Source organism: Vitis vinifera, chromosome 12, assembly GCF_030704535.1.
Source record: "Vitis vinifera cultivar Pinot Noir 40024 chromosome 12, ASM3070453v1".
In the NCBI taxonomy this organism is placed as follows: Eukaryota; Viridiplantae; Streptophyta; class Magnoliopsida; order Vitales; family Vitaceae; genus Vitis; species Vitis vinifera.
The window spans coordinates 8,322,215-8,342,160 of record NC_081816.1 but is presented as its reverse complement, the minus strand read 5'-3'; the positions used below and the strand labels follow the sequence as shown (position 1 = coordinate 8,342,160).

Sequence of the window (19,946 nt, the reverse complement as noted above, 5' to 3'; positions counted from 1 at the left end):
TTACAAATATTTTTAATATATCTTAAAAATAATTTTTGATGTTTAGATTATACATGTTTACATAATTATTTTTTAAAACAACTCTAAAAAAATAAGTAAAAAAGATTAAAAAATATTCTTTTAAAACACTTTATTTTTTATTTTTGAGAACAGAAAATAAAAAATAATTTTTTGATTAGCAAATGTTTTCTTTATTTTGAAAAATAAAAAATTATTTTCAAAAACTGTTACTAAACAACCTTATACCTTTATTTTTATTTTTTTCATCATATTTCAAAAATAAAAAATTGAAAACATGTTATAAATATAATTTTCACAATTATTTTCCAATTAATAATTTGAAAGGACAAAAATTGAAAACTACTATGATTTCAAAAGTTTGGTGAAATCTTGAAATGAAAGATAACTTAGTCATGGGATTATGAGTAGAAAAAGACATTCATATAAGGGTGGTATTTTGATTGTAGGTTTGAATAATGGAAAGGAGGGAAAGAGACCGTGCCGGGTAGGGACCATGGGAGTGGAAAATTAGGACAGCGGATGTAGCTTTTTCCTCCTTAGAATAGTAAGGGCAGTGGGTGAAGTGTGTGTGTATATATACTTAGGGTTAGGGAGCCTGTTGTGTCACGAGCTACTCACCTAGTGGAATGGAGAAAAATAGTAAGAATTGCCCTTATTTTGTGCATTGATAGAAGCTGTGAGCCACCTTCATCCTTGTGAAATCTATTTAGTACAAGCGAATCTGCAGTGTGATTTTGCGCCAATATTTATGAGACTGATAATATTTTTTAATTGTTTTTAAGAATAAACTTTAGTTAAAAATTCAAACTCTACCGTTGAATTAAAGATCATGCACTATTTATAATAATTCATTTTTAATTACATAAATATTATTCATTCTAATTTCATTGAACTTTCAAGATTGATTAAAAATGACTCGTACTTATACAATGTTATAAACTTTTATTTATATTTGATGTGAAACGTCACATTTTAATTTTTTCAATAATCTAAAATCGAAAATATGTTTGAAAATAATTTTTTTAAGAATAGTTTTTAATTATTTTCTATTCAAATATAAAAATAATTTTCTCAACTTATTCTTACTTATAATATTAAGTTTTTCAAAAGATTTTCCATATTTTCAATTATTGTTAATGTCATCCAAGAAACAACTAAAAATATTTAAATTTATTTTAAAATACAATATATTTTTAATAAAAATAAAATACAATTAAACTTAAATAAAAATTTATATATTTTCAAATTTTTTAATTTTTATATTGATTAGAATATGTTAAATGAATTTAAAATAGTATATAATTTTTTTTATATATATTTTTCAAAGACCAAACATATTGTTAATTATTCTGTTTTTTTTAGTAGTCTAAAATCCATAGATGTACAAGAGTGTTATGCATGTTTAAGAATATAAACATAATTATGTTTTAATTGAAAATATTTTTAAAAATAGTTTTCAAAAAATACTTAGAGCTTAATTTATCAACAAGCCCGTGACAAAACATTTACATCAATTAATAGTATAATCCATCTTAGAATGACCAAAAACCATCTTATAATGGCCAAAAAAGAAAAGAAAAGAAAAGAAGAAGGAAAATAAAAATAAAAATAATAAAATAAAGGTTAAAGACACCTACTGTTATTTTCACATGGGGTAGGGAACAAGCGAGTATGACGACAATGGCATACAAGCGAGTGGAATAAGCACAAAGAGGAAGAGAGCACTTTGATATGGGGCAGAAGGACAGAGAATGAAAAAGAAAGAGACGCCACAAGCTGCCAAATCCTCAGACACCCTTTTTCCAATCAAAAGCCCATCTCTCTCCTTCCAGGTCTCCACCAAACGAATCTCTTTCCCTTTCTCTCTCCCTCTTCTGCTCTCCTTTTTCACTCTCTCCACAATTATAATATAAATTATTGTCCTTTCGCCTCTTTCGTGAACTCGGAGCGTTTTGTGTTGCCTCTAAACTCATCATTTTCCTATGGGAGGCTAAACATACGAAAAGAAAGTAGGGAGAGAGGGACGGTGAGTAGCTTTCTTCTATTCATCGTTCAGAATTGTTTTGTGTAAGTTTCTTCATTTGTGTCCTCTGCTGCTTTTCCTGCAAATCGTTTTGTTGAATATCTCCTGAATCCTTTGTCGTTTTCTTTAGACGTCCATTTTTTCCGAGAAAATCAAGTGCTTTCTCGGAAAGTTGATTCAAAGGCGTCCCATTTGGTTTGGTTCGAGTTCCAGGTGATTTTCGTTTCTTTTTGTAACGGAGGTTGACAAACCAAACGGTCGCGAACCTCTCAGGTTGATGTAACTCGGTTTGTGTGAAAGTGGTGTGCTTTGGAGAAGTGGAATGGAGATTTCGCCGTGTGCGGTTAGTTTCGTGTGTTTGGTGTTTGTGTTATGCCTGTTTGAGCCATCTTTGGCTGGACTGCTGGCTGAGCCGGCGGATTCTCACCAGCAACCAATGAAACCGGGGGATTACTCCACGCCAAACACAGTTCCGGCATTTCCGGTTCAGACGGAAACGCAAACGTGTCGGCTGGACCTCTCCGCGGAGCTTTTCGGTGGCGTGAATGACGCCTGTGGCAGAAACCTTGATCGGAGCCGGTGCTGTCCAGTGCTCGCCGCCTGGCTCTTCGCTGCTCACGCTCGGTCGGCGCTCCAGGTCGCTGCTCCGGCGCCGGCGTCTTCCGATCTCCCAATGATGCCTGACGACTCGCAGAAGTGTGTTAACTCGCTTCAGAGCTCGCTCCAGAGTCGCAACATCCACATTCCTCAGCCCAATGCCACCTGCGATGCGATCCTCTGCTTCTGCGGCATTCGCCTCCACCAGATTACCTCCCTCAGTTGCCCCGCAGCGTTCAACATTTCATCCTACCGGAACGCCACTCCTACCGCCGCCGTCAAGAATCTAGAGCGAAATTGCCGGAATTCTTCCTACTCCGGCTGCACCAAGTGTCTCGGTGCCCTCCAGAAGGTCAGTCCTCCGATGACTCCGGTTTCGAATCAACCTAATTCAATTTTCTCTTAACGTAACAAAAATGTCTTCATCATTCGTTTACTCTACAATCTCAATTAACTTCAAAATAAAATCATACCATTTATTTTTTAAAAATACCACAATTTTGAATAATATCAGGCAGTGATACTATCACATGGATCAAAAAGAAGTCATTTTTGTAGCTTCAGGTCTCATTTGCCATTTTGCGAAACGAACCAAAGTCATTCTGGTGGAGACTGGAAAATGACTCTCTATCAGGCGCATCATTGCCTGTTCACTCCACCACCCACTAACTTGCACTTCCCCACCCGTGCAATTTAGCATTTTTCTTCAATTTGACAATTACCACAAAAGGTCTGAAATGCCCTTGTGATGATTTCCGTTGCAGCTAAAAGGCGATGGCAAAAACGGAACGGAAGAAGGCGGCGATAGGGCGAGCAAAATGTTCAGCAGGGACTGCCAGCTCATGGGGCTTACTTGGCTGCTAGCAAGGAACAAAACGGCGTACATTCCCACAGTGTCAGCTGTATTGCGCGCCATCATGTACAGTGCGCACCCCCCTCACGAGTCCAAGTGCAGCCCAGACCAGGAGAACATGCCCCTGGCCGTCGATTCTTTGCAATTCGAAAAGTCGTCGTCGTCGTCGTCGTCCACAACGATTTCACCGTTCTCGTCGTTGCCCATTTTTTCATTTCCGATTTTGCCCCTAATCATGCTCCTTTTTATGTCTTGTTGAGTCTGTGGCTTCTTTCTCCCGTGGCCTCGCATATGCTGTCGGGTCACGTGAAGCTACTAGACAAACGGGCAAGCGGGGTCGTTTTTGTCTTTTTCCTTGCCTCACTGTAAATTTCGCCTCGGTTCAGAATCAGTTTTCACACCTCGGTCTTTTACATATTTACGGTTTTACCATTTCCAATTCTATATTTTCATTTTTCTCACTTTTACCCCAAATTTTTTTCATATTTGCATCGTGATTCACTTTTCAATGCAAGAAATGATAGAAGGGATCAGCTTAGATTATGGTGCGGTGCAGATTATAATAATATGGTTATAGCCTACATTGTTAATACTACTATTAACATGTGAGCTTTTAGGTTAGCAGGTCCCTAGGACTACTGAGTATGTTGGTCCTAAAGCATCGACAAGACAAAAGAAAACAAAACCCAGAAAGAAACAAAGGGGAGTGTGTTTTAACAGCTCACTTCACATGGCGGTCTCTGTTTTTAAACATGGTTTCACATGCTCAAGAGAGAATTGCGGTTTAATATATGTCTCAATGCAGTGGGAGAGAGGGTGGGTTTGAGAGTAAAATGTAGAGCACATCCATAAATCCAAAAGAAAAAAATTCCAAATATAAGTATGATATAGGGTTTGAATTATGAACACAAACACAAATAGAAGTTTGCATTCTTATGAACACGAACCATGAATAGTGCCCATAAGAATAAGGTCAGAAAAGAAAACTATATTCATGTAAATACGGTTACGAAAATTCAAATAATATTTTCTGTTAAGAATGATTGTAATCTTTATCATTGGGGAAATAACACGTGAACTCATGATGGAAGATAAAAACTAAAGAATGCTTTAGAAGAACCTAAGTGAAAATTCAATATGGCAACAGATAATAAAAGAATGTGTCATGATGTTGATATGATAGATATAGGTGAAATAATCATACCTTTTTTATATCTACATCCCTAAATTGCACATATTTTAATGAAAATGCCATCGTTTTCATTTTTCTTTTCATCTTTTGCTAAAGTAAATAAATGAACAAAAAGGAAAGAGAATGATATTCCACGATTTCATTTTCATGCCCTCACGCCCAAAGCACTAGGTTTAATAAACCCCGTCACATCATGATAACCTTTTGTCAAAATCTTAATTATTGATGAATTCCATATCCTCTTTATGATAATTTTTTACTGAAGGTAGAAGTTAAAGTGAAAATCATAATTATGATCCAATGTTCCAACACGGTAAACCAGAACACACTCCAAGGAACAAGAGAAACCAGTCATTGAGGAGATTTTCCTGAACTTTGTTTTCCATTTTAGCGTGAAAGAAGGAAACAAATCAAGGAAAAAATCTGAGAGCAAACAGATGAAATATACCACTGTACCGATTAGATATAAACCTGTAAACCAGTTGATTGTTTACAACTCTGAAAACAGAACAATGTACATACCAATCCAGACTTCAAATAAAGAATTGACTACTTTGCCATCCATTTATTCATCGCTGATCTATAAAATAGACGTATAAGTCTTTACCGTTGTCCGGTGTTGAACAGTAATCAACGGTCACCATCCTTTGCCTATGAGCCACAACCAGTCAGCTGTTACCCCTGCAAACAGTCCTCCAAGGAGAAAAAACACGAGGATATTTCCCAATGCGTTTTGTTCGGGTCCCTACATAACCAAAATCCCATAAGGAAGATCGATCCCAGATTTTAATAAAAACTCAACCAAGAATTGCCTGAATCAACTTACCTTATACCCTTTTGGTGCTTCTGTAAGAACACAGACTGTGAAATAACCATTGGTTAATCCCAAGAAGGATGTCAGCATTATCATCCAGCCCTGGTCTCCGTATTTGGCAGTGAAATAGAATGCTGGTATGAGCAAGAAACGGGTGAGAATTCCTATCATGAGTCCTTTTCGCGACTTCAACTTTATGCATTTAATGAGCGGAATGTATCTCCCAATTAGATCCCATCCATTGTACATGGCAATTAGAACAAGAGAATACCTGAAATACCAACCAATATTGAAAAATAAGAGCTTAAAAATCACTAAGTAGAAACAAGTTCCATGGACTATCATTTGAAATGATTTCAATTATTATTCACCATGAACCCAAGCTGTGTGATCCAGTATCTTCAGACAAGAATCCAGGGAAAATAGACAATGTCAAAATGTATATCAAAAATAGGTCGATCGCATAGTCTATGTTCTGAAGTAACAACTGTTTGTTGCTTAGGCGCTCGGGTTGTTCTGGGTCTTTTTCAGCCTGCAAAAATAGTTCCAAGATGAGACCAAAGACCGAAATAATTGATTACTTGATATATCTTGTTCCATATCTAAAGAAATAGCTATACCCCAGTTGTTTGGATGCCACCAGCTGCAAGATCAGCTGAAACAGTTTTGGATCCTTCAGAGGCTGCCTTTGCACGAAAGTACTTCACTATTGGTAGCTTTGGAAAGACAAATGCGTAGAGAATAACACAAAATAGCTCAAAGAATGTCGAGATGGAAAGGAACAATACTGCCACAAAAGATACAACGAAATAAGTGTTCTATAGATAAAAGACTAGAAAGCTCAAGACCAGTTTTACTGTTAAATGAAAGAGATGAAACCGTAAATTGCTTGGATTAACAAAAATCTCTCAGAGCAGTTCTACAAAATTGAATTATATGTTGATGGTATAAGATAATTCAAAGGAAAAACATGTACAGATGATTACAACTCTTAAACCTGAAAGTGTTGAACAAGAGATACTAGTTGTATAAATTTACCTATCTAAAAAGGAAAAAGAAAAAGAAAAGAGAATACTAGTTGTATGAAGCCTAAAGGACCTAATCTCTATATAATCAGAATATTAGCAAGAAAATTAGAAATCCTGATTTCAGGTAAACACAATAAAATTACAATCAAACAAAGGATTACAACTGCATAATGCTCCTTGTTGGAACCAGAACTTGATACCACATTGGGAAATTTAATCATGACTACACAATGTTCTATCTTAGACTTTGGCATTCCTCAAAGCAAGGCAAATGAAATTAAAAGGGGGCCAACCCATGAAATCATGTTATTAAATTGTTTAAAGAGAATCATCGACTCATTTTTGATCTAATTCTCATTTACATTATTGATAGAAATCCAGTATAAAAACACTTGCAGGAATTCTTCATTTTGTACATATAATAAGTATAGTATAATGCGATTATGAGAAGTAAACAGTTAAAAAAATATGGGAATTTGAACATACTGGCTCCTTTCCGAAAGCCATCCCTTGAATTCTCAAATGCTGCTTTTGTAATCAACCTCAAACCAGAGGTTATAGCCCCTGATGCAGCCAAACCAGCAAGGAAAGACTGAAGATTTTGAAACCACAAGATTCAAAAATAAATAAACATATCAGATAAATATGAAAAAGAAAAAAAGAAAAAAGAAGAAAACAAATATTAGTGAAGAGTATGAAAAGGCTAATCACAGATACTGACTTGCATGAATTCAGGAAGCATGAAAGAGAGGTCTCCAACCATCCCACCCTGAACATGAGCATCTGCTAATCCAAAAGCAGCACTAAGGACACAAATTCCAATGAAAGTCCCAAGTCCTCCTTTCCCAGATGTAGCTAAGTCCAACTATGACAAAAACAGAGGAAAGGTGGCTCCGTCACGGGCTCAAAAGATCAATTTCGTAATTGAAACTAAGAAGGTATTTTAGCCAAAAGATCAACTACAGTTTAGGAAAATACAGTAATTGAAAAGACAACGATACTTACAACTAAGACTAAAAGGGTACTTATGAAGAAAAGTGTATATCCAAATAAGTTTCGTAGTCTAGTATTGATTTTTGCTTCTTTGTATGTCAATATTGCAATTGTTACAAGTGCAAATGGTTGATATACTAGGGTAAGGACCCTTGAAGGATGGTAGTCCTGCACAAGGAAGAAAAATTATACAATTAATCACTTATGTAATTCTGCAGTATACCAATAACAACTATTCAATACACCTATATAAATCATAGTTAGGTTATCTCAGGATTCAAAAATTATAGAAAAGTTACAGGGACACTTTCATACACAAAAGAATTTGAGAGTTAATAAATATTTTCAGGAAAATCATGAAGAATTTGGGAGTTTTTGAGAACCATGCCATAAAGCAACAAAACCTGACCCGAAGCATCACATTCCACTGCCTTAACTCTATGTACTAGTAAAGCTAAACCACCATTAGACAGCAGGAATAGAAAGAAGACTCTTCATCATAGATACTCCCCAGGATGGTAAAAAAACACAAGAAATACCAGTCAGCAATAAATTGACGAGTTTCTAGTGGAGATTTAGTGTTTCCAGTAATATCATTGAAGATAGAAATTTTTTTTTATGGCAATCATTGTCATACACCAAGTCCAAACTCTGTTTAAAGCCTGCTGTCATGCCCCCATCAAATTTTTCAGAATGGACGTATGGGAGAGTGCTGAACCCAGAAAAATTTAGAATCCTAAGAGAATAAAAATGTCCGTAATCATTTTAGAAGATTTGAAAGGTTCTAGAGTAAGCGATTTTATAATGCCCATAAATAGAGGTGGCCTTTTTGGTTATAAAGGATCCTTTGCAGTAGCATTTCAATCTTAAGTATGCTCTCCCTCTGTCACTTCCTTCTTCCACTTCTATAAGGGTGTTCTCAAACTCAAGTATGCTCTCTTCCTCACCCGGTTTTAATAAGGGTGTTGGAGAATGATGTGGTTAACTTGAAAGGGAATTAAGATTTAAGTGAAAAAACAGCTTTCATATGGTGAAGATGAGGCATAAAAATCATGCCCAAATGCATGAAATTGTCACAAAAAAATTTGATAGCTTATCAAACATACATAAAAATGAATCCAATACCATTCAAGAAACCCCATTGCATGAATATATCTAAAAAAACAATTGTTAAAAAAGAAAAAGAAAAAAAGAAAATGACAGATTACCGGAAACAAATAAGCATAATAATCTCCTATTGTAAGCATGCTGTTCCATGAAAAAAGGCATCCATTTCCCAGAAGCCAACACACAATGATTGCAGCATACTTTCCCTGATAAAGCCAATAATCATACATTAGAAATATCCTCTTTCAGAGAAAAAAAAAACCAATAAAATTCCATTTTGAATGGCATCAATCCCAAACCTCAACTTTAGTTGGAGCCCCATTCCCATTTTCATTGTGCACAGACATGATTATTCCTTCCAGGAGCTCTTATAAAAAGGAAAACCCAAAATTAGAGAAAATTGAACTGAAATATATATATACATACCAACATGTCAGATCAAGTTGAATAATTCAGTAGCGGGGACCATCATTCTTATTAGATAGATTGACTTATAATGATAAGACAATCAATTTTCTTTTGCAGAGCAGCAATTACAGTAGTAATACAACTATCATTAATCATGTAAAAACTCTTCAATACAAAATACAAGTGGGTATTGCAGATCTGCAAAACAATAAAATAACCCAGACGCCAAACCCCCATTTTTTTCCCTCTATTTTGCAAGAATCCATTGATAAAACTTACAGAAATTATCCAGTTTTTGGGCCGAAGACATCATTCCAATAGACCCAAAAGCATGAGAATACAATCAAAATCGAACAAGAACCATAGCCAGAGCCAGAGCCAGAGCCAGAGCCAGAGATGAACTTACCTGTTTGTCTCCAAAGGAGGGTGGAACCAGAAGAGATTCAGATTCAGATTCTTCGGCCTTTATGAGAATCTCACTCTGTGTGCCCACCTGTAATACAGCTGTAAGGAAACAATAATAACAATAAAAACCCTTCAGTATGAAAACGAAGTCCACCCTCAACCTTCCCTTGTATGGAATGTGAAAATAAAACTCTCCTCAACCATTTTCTTGGAAAATATTTTCCTTTCATACGCACATGGAATCTCCATGTTTGAATTTTGAAGGAAAATCCAGCTCTATATCCGCAATTTCCAATCTTTTTAAAAGGGATATGTTGACCAAACAGCCCACTATCCAGCCAGTCAACGACTTGATAAGTCCTTATTTGAATCTTTTAGTCCTACATTTTAAATGATCTATAATATTGAATAATGAGCATTCAGTACCTTAAAAGTTGCTCAAATTTCCATTGGTTTTGTTTTCAATTTTTTTTTTCCATTTATAAAATAAAAATAAAAAATTTGAAAAAACTCCACATGCCATTGAAGTATATTCAAATTTGGTCGATTAAGAATTCTAACTTCCCTATAAAATTTAAACGAAAATTTCACGGAACCTAATAATGGAATTAGAATCAGCCAAACAAACCTTTACTTACATAGGATTCTTCAATTGGACTGAAATAATTTATTAAAATAGTTGCCATATATGGATTTGGAGTTGAGGGGTTGCCCTCAAAAACAGAGGTTGTTTCTGTTCACACTTCGCTTGTCATTTCCAATTTTTCAACTCTCTACTCAGCCGTAACGGCGCCAAACTTTCGTATTCGAGACGATTCATGTGAATTTAGGAATTTCAAAATTATGTCTCTATTTGGATTGGTTTCAAAGAAGTTAAAAATTATATTTTAAACCCAATAAAAACTTTTATACCTATTTAGTTATTTTTTGATATCTCATGGCGGATAAATCCTTAACTCTTTCCCCTCTTATTAAGACTACGAATTGTTCCTATTAATTATGATTAATACAATATATAAACAGTGATTTTAAATTTATAGGTTAATCGTACTCTCACAACTTTATATAAGGCGGGATTTGGTTTTTGGGGGTGATAGTGAAAAAGTTAACAGATAAATCATTCTTATTGTCACCTTAATATATGAGATTTTCATTTCATATAGCTTTCGTTCGATTCTTTTAAAATCATTTGATCTTTTTCCTCATTCGAGAATCTCCTTCTTGATTAAAGAGTTTATGAATTATAAAAAGAACTTAATGTTAAAATTAGGAAAATGTACATTTTTGTAAAAGATATATTTTGGTATATACAATATATATATAGATATTTTTTTTTTTTTTTTTGTGTTTAATATCAATATAATGTCATTTAAAAATTGTGATTTAGCTTCATCTTCAACTTCCGGGGAAAGCAGAAAACAAGAAGCTATCCTAAACGATGACTTAGTATCATTAAGAAAAAGATTATGGTTGGAACATTCCTCTAGTGTCTTTCATGCCTCACCAGTTCCTGTTTTAATCAACCTCTAGCATCTGGTCCAATATCCATATGGGAGGAAAGGGATAGAAGCATTGGCTCAACTAATACTAAAACATTCACAGTATCAATACAACTAATTGTGGGGGTTGGATTGGAATAACACCTTATGTGAACTAATTAGTGGGGGTTGGAAGAATTGACACAAGGGATTAGTACTCTAGAATCCAACTTGTATGAGTTGCTGTAGTACCAAGGAGGTATTCTCAATGTGAGCCAAAGCAAGAAGAAAACAAGCCTCCTAGACTTGGGGGCAAGAACAAAATGTCACATGCTACTCCAAAGTTTACCCGACCTATGTAGGCTATATGGTGGACATATAGGTAATATTAGGAAGTTTAAAGAATTTCATTGAAAAATTAGCAAATTTATGATAAAACATTAAGAAGCAAAATCCTATTTACTTGAAAAAAAAAACAAAAGAAGCTTCTATGGGTTTCTAAAGCTCTTAATTAACTTAAATTTATGATAGATATTCATGATTTTCATGTTGGTATTTTAAATTCTTCTTTTAGTGTCCCTAAGATTGGACAAATTGGGATTAGAAAATATGACCTTGTTGAACTTCAATGTGAAGAACTAGTTTGCATTTATTCCACTTTTTTAGATTCTCTTATGATTTCACATTCTAGGAATTTTTAAGAGCTTCCTCTTCCACTTAGTATGTCTTGTTCCATAGCCTAGGGTCTCAACTTAATATCTTATCTTTATCTCTAGTGGTATGGTGAGCTTAAGAGTTCTTATGTTCATTCTTATTATATTTTATTTTTATGTTTTCATCATTAGTGTGTTACTGTCTTGGTCAAAGATCTATGAAGAAAGTATAACAATTAGAGGGATTAAGTTTGTTTATGAGTTTAGGACTTTAGGATCATTATTTAACGAGGAGTCATATTTCATAGAATTCCATGTCTATCATATTTCATACTTATGGTTTGATAAATAGTGTTGATTACTTGGTATGTTATTGTTTTCATAAATGTTATAAATGATATTTTAATTACGTAATTAGTTGAAATATGATTCTTTAAACCGCTATCCCTAGGAACATATTAATCACCTTTAAGAATTTTAGAACGAAATTGATGCATAATTTGATATAATAGGTATATACAATCTTCTATTGTTCTTCATTTTTAAGTTTGATTTTTGTGTGAAATTTTAGATTTGGGAAAGCCATGGATATCATGTCTATTCTAGATAATTTTACAATGTTATGGTTAAGATAGTTCCTTTGATTAAAAATGTTTCCGAAAGTGCAAATATATATATATTGATCAAATTTGTATTATACTAGTTAAAAAACGCTTGCAATGTAAGTGAGGTGGTAAATTATAATTTTTTTAATATTTTATAAAATATAATACAAAATAATTTAAACAAAAAGAATTTATATTAAATCAATTAGAAATGTTTTTTTGAGATGATTGTTTAATATTTGAATATTAGAAAATAATATTTTAATTCTATTTCCTCTTTCCATATGTAGACTTTAGGAATCAAATTCATAAGAAGCAAACAAATGAAAAGCTAAGAACCATAAGAATGAACATTGGAAATCAAACACAATTTGTATCCTTCACTCAAATTTAATTTGGTACCTTTTAAGTGAGTCTTGGTCTTTCGAGCTTTGATGAACACATAATTGTTGAAGCACTAAAAAGTTGAAAGATAAACACAATATTGATATAAGATAAGTGGCCCCAAGTTCATTAGGTAAAATAGAATCACCACCTAAGAAAACAAATTGACTTTTGTCATTCAATAACAAAATTTGCACAAGATTTTGAGAAAAGAGATAAAAATAAGAGTAATCAAATGAAAATACTCAATGACAAGCAAAAATAAGAACAATCAAAAGATTCATTAACATTGAAACTTCTTGTTAGGCTCTCGAGAAACTATAAAAAAATAATAAAACCAATTAAAACCTTGAATTCTTTTGTTCCCAAAATAATTTAAAAAATTAAATTAAAGCACTCAATGATAAGCAAATGATGAAAGCTTTTGATTTATGTTATTTTCATTTATTCCCTAAGCATTTAAACAAACTCAAAAGACATTTAAAAAAAAATAACAAAAACCCTAGAGGGTATGAATTCTCACTATTGGTGAAGTTGGAATAGAGATAAAGTAAGGGTTTGGATGAAGAAGATTGCCACCGCTTGATCCTACAAGTGGATCTACTTTTACACAAAAAGAGAGATACACAAATGTCAAATAGTAACAGTCATTGTGGTGGGAGAACCAAAAGCTAATCGTTATATTTGTTACAAAACTGAAACGACATTTTCAATCTGAAAGACATCTTTCATTTGAAAAGGTATTGTGGAACCCGTATTTTGGCCCATGCGCTTCCACTCGATGGCGAGCTTGATTTTTATTTGAAAATGATTTTATTCATTAAAAAATTACTTAGAGTCGTCACTTATTTTTGTTTTATTTTTAAAAGGGTAAACAAAATAAGAAAGAAAACTCTAAGTGTGACTCCTTATTTTGGAAAATGTGGTTTGTGAAAAACCGAATCGAACTCGAGGGTCAGGTTTCTTATCAGGAAGGTATGGTAAATACCATAGCACCCCTCTAAATCCCTAAAGTCGGGTCTCTACTAATAAAATGAAGCTAACGTGACAATCAATAGGAAAATCAATGGATACTCAAATCGATCATGCACATATGAAAATCAAAACATGCATAGAGAATAATTAGAATGGGAGTGAATGCGTACCTGGGCCACGAACGAGCAATGTGCTATCATAAAAATGGGGTCAGTGTACAATAAAGAGCACAAAACATATCACATGCATCACCAAACAGAAATTAAAACTGTTCAAGGGAAAACTGGATTCTTGAAATTTATTTGAAAATTGGAGTCTTAGAGATTATGTGAAAATTGAAGTTTTAGATATTATTTGAAAATTGGATTTTTAGAAATTAAATGTAAGAATGAGAATTTTAGAAATTAAATTTGAAAGAAATTGGAATTTTGAAAATTATTTGAGAGTTTGGGATTTAAAAAAATTAAATTACGAAAATTGGGACTTTGGAAATTAAATTTTGAAAGAAATCAGAATTGAAAATTATTTGAGAAGTAGAAATTATGAAAATTGAATTATAAAAATTGAAAATCTTGGAAATCATTCGAAGACAGAATTTTTAGAAATAAATGAATAAAATGATAATAATAATAATAATAATAATAATAATAATAATAATAAATAAATAAATAAATAAATAAGTAACGGAATAAATGCAAGAATTGGAATATTGGAAATTGAAAATTAAGTTTGGAAATTGGAAAATTGGAATTTCAGATAACTAAATTTGGAAATCGAAATTTTGAAGAATTATTTAAAGACGGAATTTTAAATAAATGAATAAGTGAATAAATAAATAAATGAAATAATAATAATGACAAAATAATAATGATTGGATAAATAATTGCGGAAGTTAGGATTTCAGAAATTGGAAATTGAACTTAGGGATTGGAAATTTAAAGAATTATTTAGGGATGAAATTTTAAATAAATGAACAAGTGAATAAATAAATAAATAGAATAACGAAAATAATAATGATTAGATAAATAATTACGAAGATGGGAATTTTGGAAATTGGAAATTGAATTTAGAGATTGAAAATTTGAAGAATTATTTAGAGAGGGGATTTTAAATGAATGGATAAGTGAATAAGTAAATAAATGGAATAATGAAAATAATAAAGATTGGATAAATAAGTGCAAAAAATAGAATTTTAGAAATTGGAAATTGAATTTAGACATTGAAAATTCGAAGGATTATTTAGAGATGAAATTTTAAATAAATGAATAAGTGAATAAATAAATGAATGGAATAATAATAATGACGAAATAATAAAGATTAGATAAATAATTGCGAAAAATAGAATTTTAGAGATTAGAGATTGAATTTAGAGATTGAAAATTTGAGAAATTATTTAGAGATGAGATTTTAAATATATGAATAAATGAATGAGATAATAATAATAACGAAAATAATTATCAAACAACTAAATGTGAATAGTGAAATTTTTTAGATTGGAAATTAAATTTGGAAAACGGAATTTTGAAAAATTGAACTTTAATGATTGGAATTTTTAAAAGAAATAATAAATAAATAAATGGAATAATAATAATAACAACGAAAGTAATATTTAAACGAATGACCGTGAATAGTGGAATTTTTGAAATTGGAAATTAAATTTGGAAGATGGAATTTTTAAAATAAATAAATAAATGGAATAATAGTAATAACGAGAATAATAATGATTAGATAAATAATTGTGAAAATTGGAAAGTGAATTTAGAAATTGGAAAATTGAAGAATTATTTAGAGATGGAATGTCGGAAAATTAAATTTCGAAAGCTGGAAACCCAAAAAATTATTTTAAGGATGGAATGTTGGAAAATTAAATTTCGAAAACTGGAAACCCGAAAAATTATTTTAAGGATGAAATGTCAAAAAATTAAATTTCGAAACTCGAAAAATTATTTTAAGGATGGAATGTCAGAAAATTAAATTTTGAAAACTGGAAACCCGAAAAATTAATTTTAAGGATGGAATGTCGGAAAATTAAATTTCGAAAACTGGAAACCTGAAAAATTATTTTAAGGATAGAATGTCGGAAAATTAAATTTTGGAAATTGGAATCTAAAAAAAAAAAAATCATTTTGAGAATGGAATTTCGGAAAGTCAAATCTTGAAAATTTTGTTTTGATATCAAAATATGAAGAAATAATAAAAAGAAATATGGATTGTGGTGATCGTCATGTGCACGTCTCCGGTATAGTGGCTATAAACCCATTTTATATATTCTTTTCCACCACCACCACCATAACCATTAAGAGCCATGCATGGAGACGTCAAACCCATTTTCCATTGGCCTTACCACCAAACCTTTATACCCCCATGATAACCTGCACTCATCATTGAGGCATTTATTTGAATCACCAGCAACTCCAACCACCCCTCCATCGTGAGCATGAAGTTCTGCCCACGAGTGGTTTAACTGTTGGTGCATAAATTGCATCATGCAATGAGTCGTGTCTTTGCCCATAGAATCCATAAACGAGCGTCTTTGCCATCAGCCATATAGAAACTTGGGTTCATGCAGTAGGTCCAAGATTCGCCAATAAATAGACGTTGATGAGAATGCAAGCAATAGGTGGGAAAACATGGGTTTTATGATGGGTAGTTGGAGGATGGTATGTGGTGTAGAGAGATGAAACAAGAAGTGAGTAGTAAAGGGGACGAGTTCATGCATGCATGTGGTGTGTATGGAAGGTGTGGAAATCAAGTAGCAAAATGCATGGGTATGAAAGGGTAGTGGGCATGAGGAGGTTGAAGAATGGGCATGGAAATGGGTATGGGTAGCCGCTATGGGCGCATAATCCTTGCACGCATGAGTGGGAAATGGATACGTGAAGTTGGTGAGCTCATATGGGATAGATTGGGGGGTTGATGAGCATGAGAGAAGCAGAAAGGTGAGGGCAGACCATGCGCACAAGAGTTGATGAGAGAAACAGACTGGATGGGTATTATAAAATGGGTTTTATTGGTAATGGGTACGAAGAGGTGGTGAGGTTGACGAGTGTGAAAGAGGAGTGGTGGAGCAAGGGTGGATGCCGAGGGTGAATATGAGCATGGGGTCGGTGGGATGGGCAGTGGAGGTTAGTGCCATGTGTGGCCATACAAAAGTGGGACAAAACTGAAAGGTCTCAATATACCCATCAAACATCAAACCCAAAACCAAAAACCAAAGAAAAAAAAGGAATCCAACCATTTATAAGAGAAAAACGAAAGTATCAATGAGGACTTAAACAGAGCAACATATATAAATTAACATGTTCAACCAAAGAAACAACAAACAAAGCTCAGAAATCAATAAAGAGTGAAGTAGAACATTTAAAAACGAAAGCATTCAAGCTCAAGGTGGTATTACCTGATGATCCACACCCCCATTTCCTTTGCTCTTTGTTTCCTTTGTAAAGACCTTTTTCCCCCCCCCTTCAAAACTCCCTCATGCCCTCCTGAAATATCTCTGAAAAACCTCCAGCATCTCTCCTACAGCTTGACGAATCCTCCCCTCTCCCCTCCATATCTCTCAAAATCCCTGTTTTTGTCTTCCCCCGTAAGCCACACTAGCTCCACTATGCACCCTTCAGCCAATGTGTCACCCTTTCCAACCACCATCATGGGCGGTCTGCCGACATTCACCACGCGTTCATGCATAGAGCCTCCCAAGAGATATCCCCCACCCCCAGTGAAACGCTCCCCGACTAAGGAATGAAAGCACATAAAATAAATAAATAATAATAATAATAAAAACTAAAGACACTTGGTTTGTAAAAAAAAAATGGGGTCTACAGGTATTTTATTGAATATATTATAAATAATAAAAAGATTTTATATAAAATTATTTTTAAAAGATAGTTTTTTTAATATATTAATTAGTTTCGTTTAAAAGAGAATTAATTTTTTTGGAGCTTTTTTCTTAAATGAAAGTTTGAAAAACTAAGGCATAAAAAATGATCATTAGGATGGAAAACTGAAAATAAACGAAAATTGAAAAGACATGTTGTTAATTTATTTGATATAAAAAAGAAAATCATAGGCCTTAAGTTGTGAAAATTATGCATAAATTAATAATTATAAGTTAAAACATTATGTACCACTTACAATACTCATATTTTGTACAAAATAACTCCAATAAATCCCAAAATAATATTTAATTAATATATAAAAAACTTAGTTATCATCGAGGATGAAAATATCGATTTTGATTGATATATTGATAATTTGATTTGACAGATATATCGAAATACATAAGGAAATATCATAAAATATTTTAACATAAAATATCGATTGAGCGAAAATTAATCAAAATTTATAGAAATGTTGAAAAAAAAAAAACTCTAAAATATGATAAATAAGAAATAATATGCATATTCAAATGTTTTTTTAAAATATATGTATAATATTGTGAACTTGCGTTTTTTCAAGTGCGTCTTCACTCGATGGTGAGATTCGATTTTTTATTTGGTTAAAATTTGATTTTTTGAAGAAGACTTGGAGTCACCACTTATTTTTGTTTTATTGTTTTTTAAAGGAAAACAAAATAAGAAAAAATATCCTAAGTGTGACTCTTTATTTGGAAAAAACAGTCTATGAAAAACCAAAATCAAGTTCAGGGGTTAGGTTACCTATTGGAAAGGTATGGTGGTGAGTTGTAACACCCCTCTAAGCCCGTATACGTGCGACCTCTGTTAAACAAATTAAGAGAATTATGTCAATTAATTAATTAATTATGGATACCAAGAAAAATAATTAATTTACAAGTCACGGTGAAAATCAATATACACAAAAATAATTATGAAATCTAATTACTAGAATACACAATAATAAGAGAATTATATAAAATGATTTATTAAACAAAATAAAAAATATTAAAAACAAAGAGTTTTCAAGAAATTTCAAAGGACTTTATTAAAAAAGATTTTGAATTAATGATTTCAATTTATTTATTTACAAAAAAAGTGTCAATTTCATTTGTATTCAATTTTCAAAAAAGTTATTTACACTTATTATATCAAAAGAATTTATTACAAAATTTCAATTTGGGTACAAAAATTATTTTTACTTGCTTTTACTAGAAAATAATGAATTTAAGAAAAATGACTTATACAAATTATTAAAAAAAATATATAACTTTATTTGGAAAAGAATTTTTAGTTAAAAATTAATTTTTGGGACAACTTTATTTACAAAACAATTTTTGGACAATTATTATTAAAAAAAAAATTCAAATTCCATTAAAAACAAATTTTTTTTTTGGATTTTTCTAAAAGCATTTTTCTGAATTCTAATTAATAAAAAAAAATCTTTTATTAAGAAGAATATTTTAAAATTATTATTTTCTTAAAACATATTTACCGAATTATTCCTCTTATTTAAACAAAATTTTCAGTTTGTTTAATATTCAATTTTGTACGCACTCAATAAATATATACAAACAAATATTTATAGAAACCAATAAAAATCAAATCAAATAGTAGTAAGAAATAAAACGTATACTCAAACAAGCTTGCAACAAGTTCAATGTCTTCCTACGACTTTTCAAGTCTCATTTTTTTCTATGAAATTCCTTATTTCATGTGTCATAAATCCGTACTCAGCCAATAGAATTGTAGAATGGGCTCATGCGAAAACAAAAATAGTCCAAATATAAATATCCAAAGATGTACAAAATCTCAAACAAATATTCAAACTCAAATTCTAATTTCAAATTAGTCCAATAAATTTTGTCAATCAAAATGGACACAAATTAGTAAATATAACCCAATAAAAACATCTCACATGCTATAAACCCTAATCCAAAATTTCCGAATTAATAATCAAAATACAACACAATTAGCCAAGCCCAAAATATCACAAAACAAAATAAATTCAATTAGGCCTAACGTTAATATCTCATAATTCAAGCCTAATTTAATATACACCATAATTGTCCCATGTCCAAATTAAATAGTTCAAATTAGCCAAGCCCATATCAAATATTAAAGTCATCTATCAAATTTCACTTACATTGTAGGCTCGAAATTCATATCAATTAATAAGCCCACATTAAAAATACACATGACATAAGAAAATAATGTCTCAAGCACAATCCAATAAACCCAAATAAATAACCAATAAGCAATAGGCCCAAGTCCAAATCAATTATTGTGCAAACCAAAATAAAAAAAATAAAGATAAAAAAATAAAATAAAAAGGAAATTTACCCAATTTTTTTAGAAACTATGGATGATCAAATTGCTAGTCGGCAATGGCGGACGCTGGCTGTCGACAGTGGCGGGTGGTGGCTGGCCGGTAGTGGCCGTGGAGTGTGGGAAGGGAAAAATGAAATAAAAAGAAAAAAAAATGAAAATGAAGAAAGATGGGGAGTGTGTGATAGT

General features: G+C 32.1%; 2 protein-coding genes across 7 annotated transcripts; one reads left to right on the top strand and one right to left on the bottom strand.

Annotated features, from left to right (window-relative positions):
* The first annotated feature begins 1,770 nt into the window (after positions 1-1,770).
* Positions 1,771-3,955, top strand: LOC100266600 (uncharacterized GPI-anchored protein At4g28100). Of its 5 annotated transcripts, none has more exons than XM_059741125.1 (3): positions 1,771-2,047; positions 2,318-2,993; positions 3,406-3,955. In XM_059741125.1, exons 2-3 carry the CDS (start codon positions 2,367-2,369, stop codon positions 3,751-3,753), a joined length of 975 nt encoding a protein of 324 aa, XP_059597108.1. In that variant the 5' UTR covers positions 1,771-2,047; positions 2,318-2,366; the 3' UTR covers positions 3,754-3,955. The 5 variants fall into 5 exon arrangements, with proteins under 5 accessions (XP_059597108.1, XP_010657384.1, XP_059597107.1 ...); XM_010659082.3 differs by having other exon boundaries at positions 2,175-2,993; XM_059741124.1 differs by having other exon boundaries at positions 1,771-2,088.
* Positions 3,956-5,110: 1,155 nt separating this feature from the next.
* Positions 5,111-9,796, bottom strand: LOC100261396 (equilibrative nucleotide transporter 3). Of its 2 annotated transcripts, none has more exons than XM_010659080.3 (10): positions 9,316-9,796; positions 8,928-8,995; positions 8,730-8,834; positions 7,534-7,689; positions 7,250-7,393; positions 7,015-7,120; positions 6,121-6,287; positions 5,872-6,032; positions 5,513-5,771; positions 5,111-5,431 (listed from the first exon to the last, which is right to left on the bottom strand). In XM_010659080.3, exons 2-10 carry the CDS (start codon positions 8,973-8,975, stop codon positions 5,324-5,326), a joined length of 1,254 nt encoding a protein of 417 aa, XP_010657382.1. In that variant the 5' UTR covers positions 8,976-8,995; positions 9,316-9,796; the 3' UTR covers positions 5,111-5,323. The 2 variants fall into 2 exon arrangements, with proteins under 2 accessions (XP_010657382.1, XP_002276682.1); XM_002276646.4 differs by having other exon boundaries at positions 9,443-9,795.
* Positions 9,797-19,946: the final 10,150 nt, after the last annotated feature.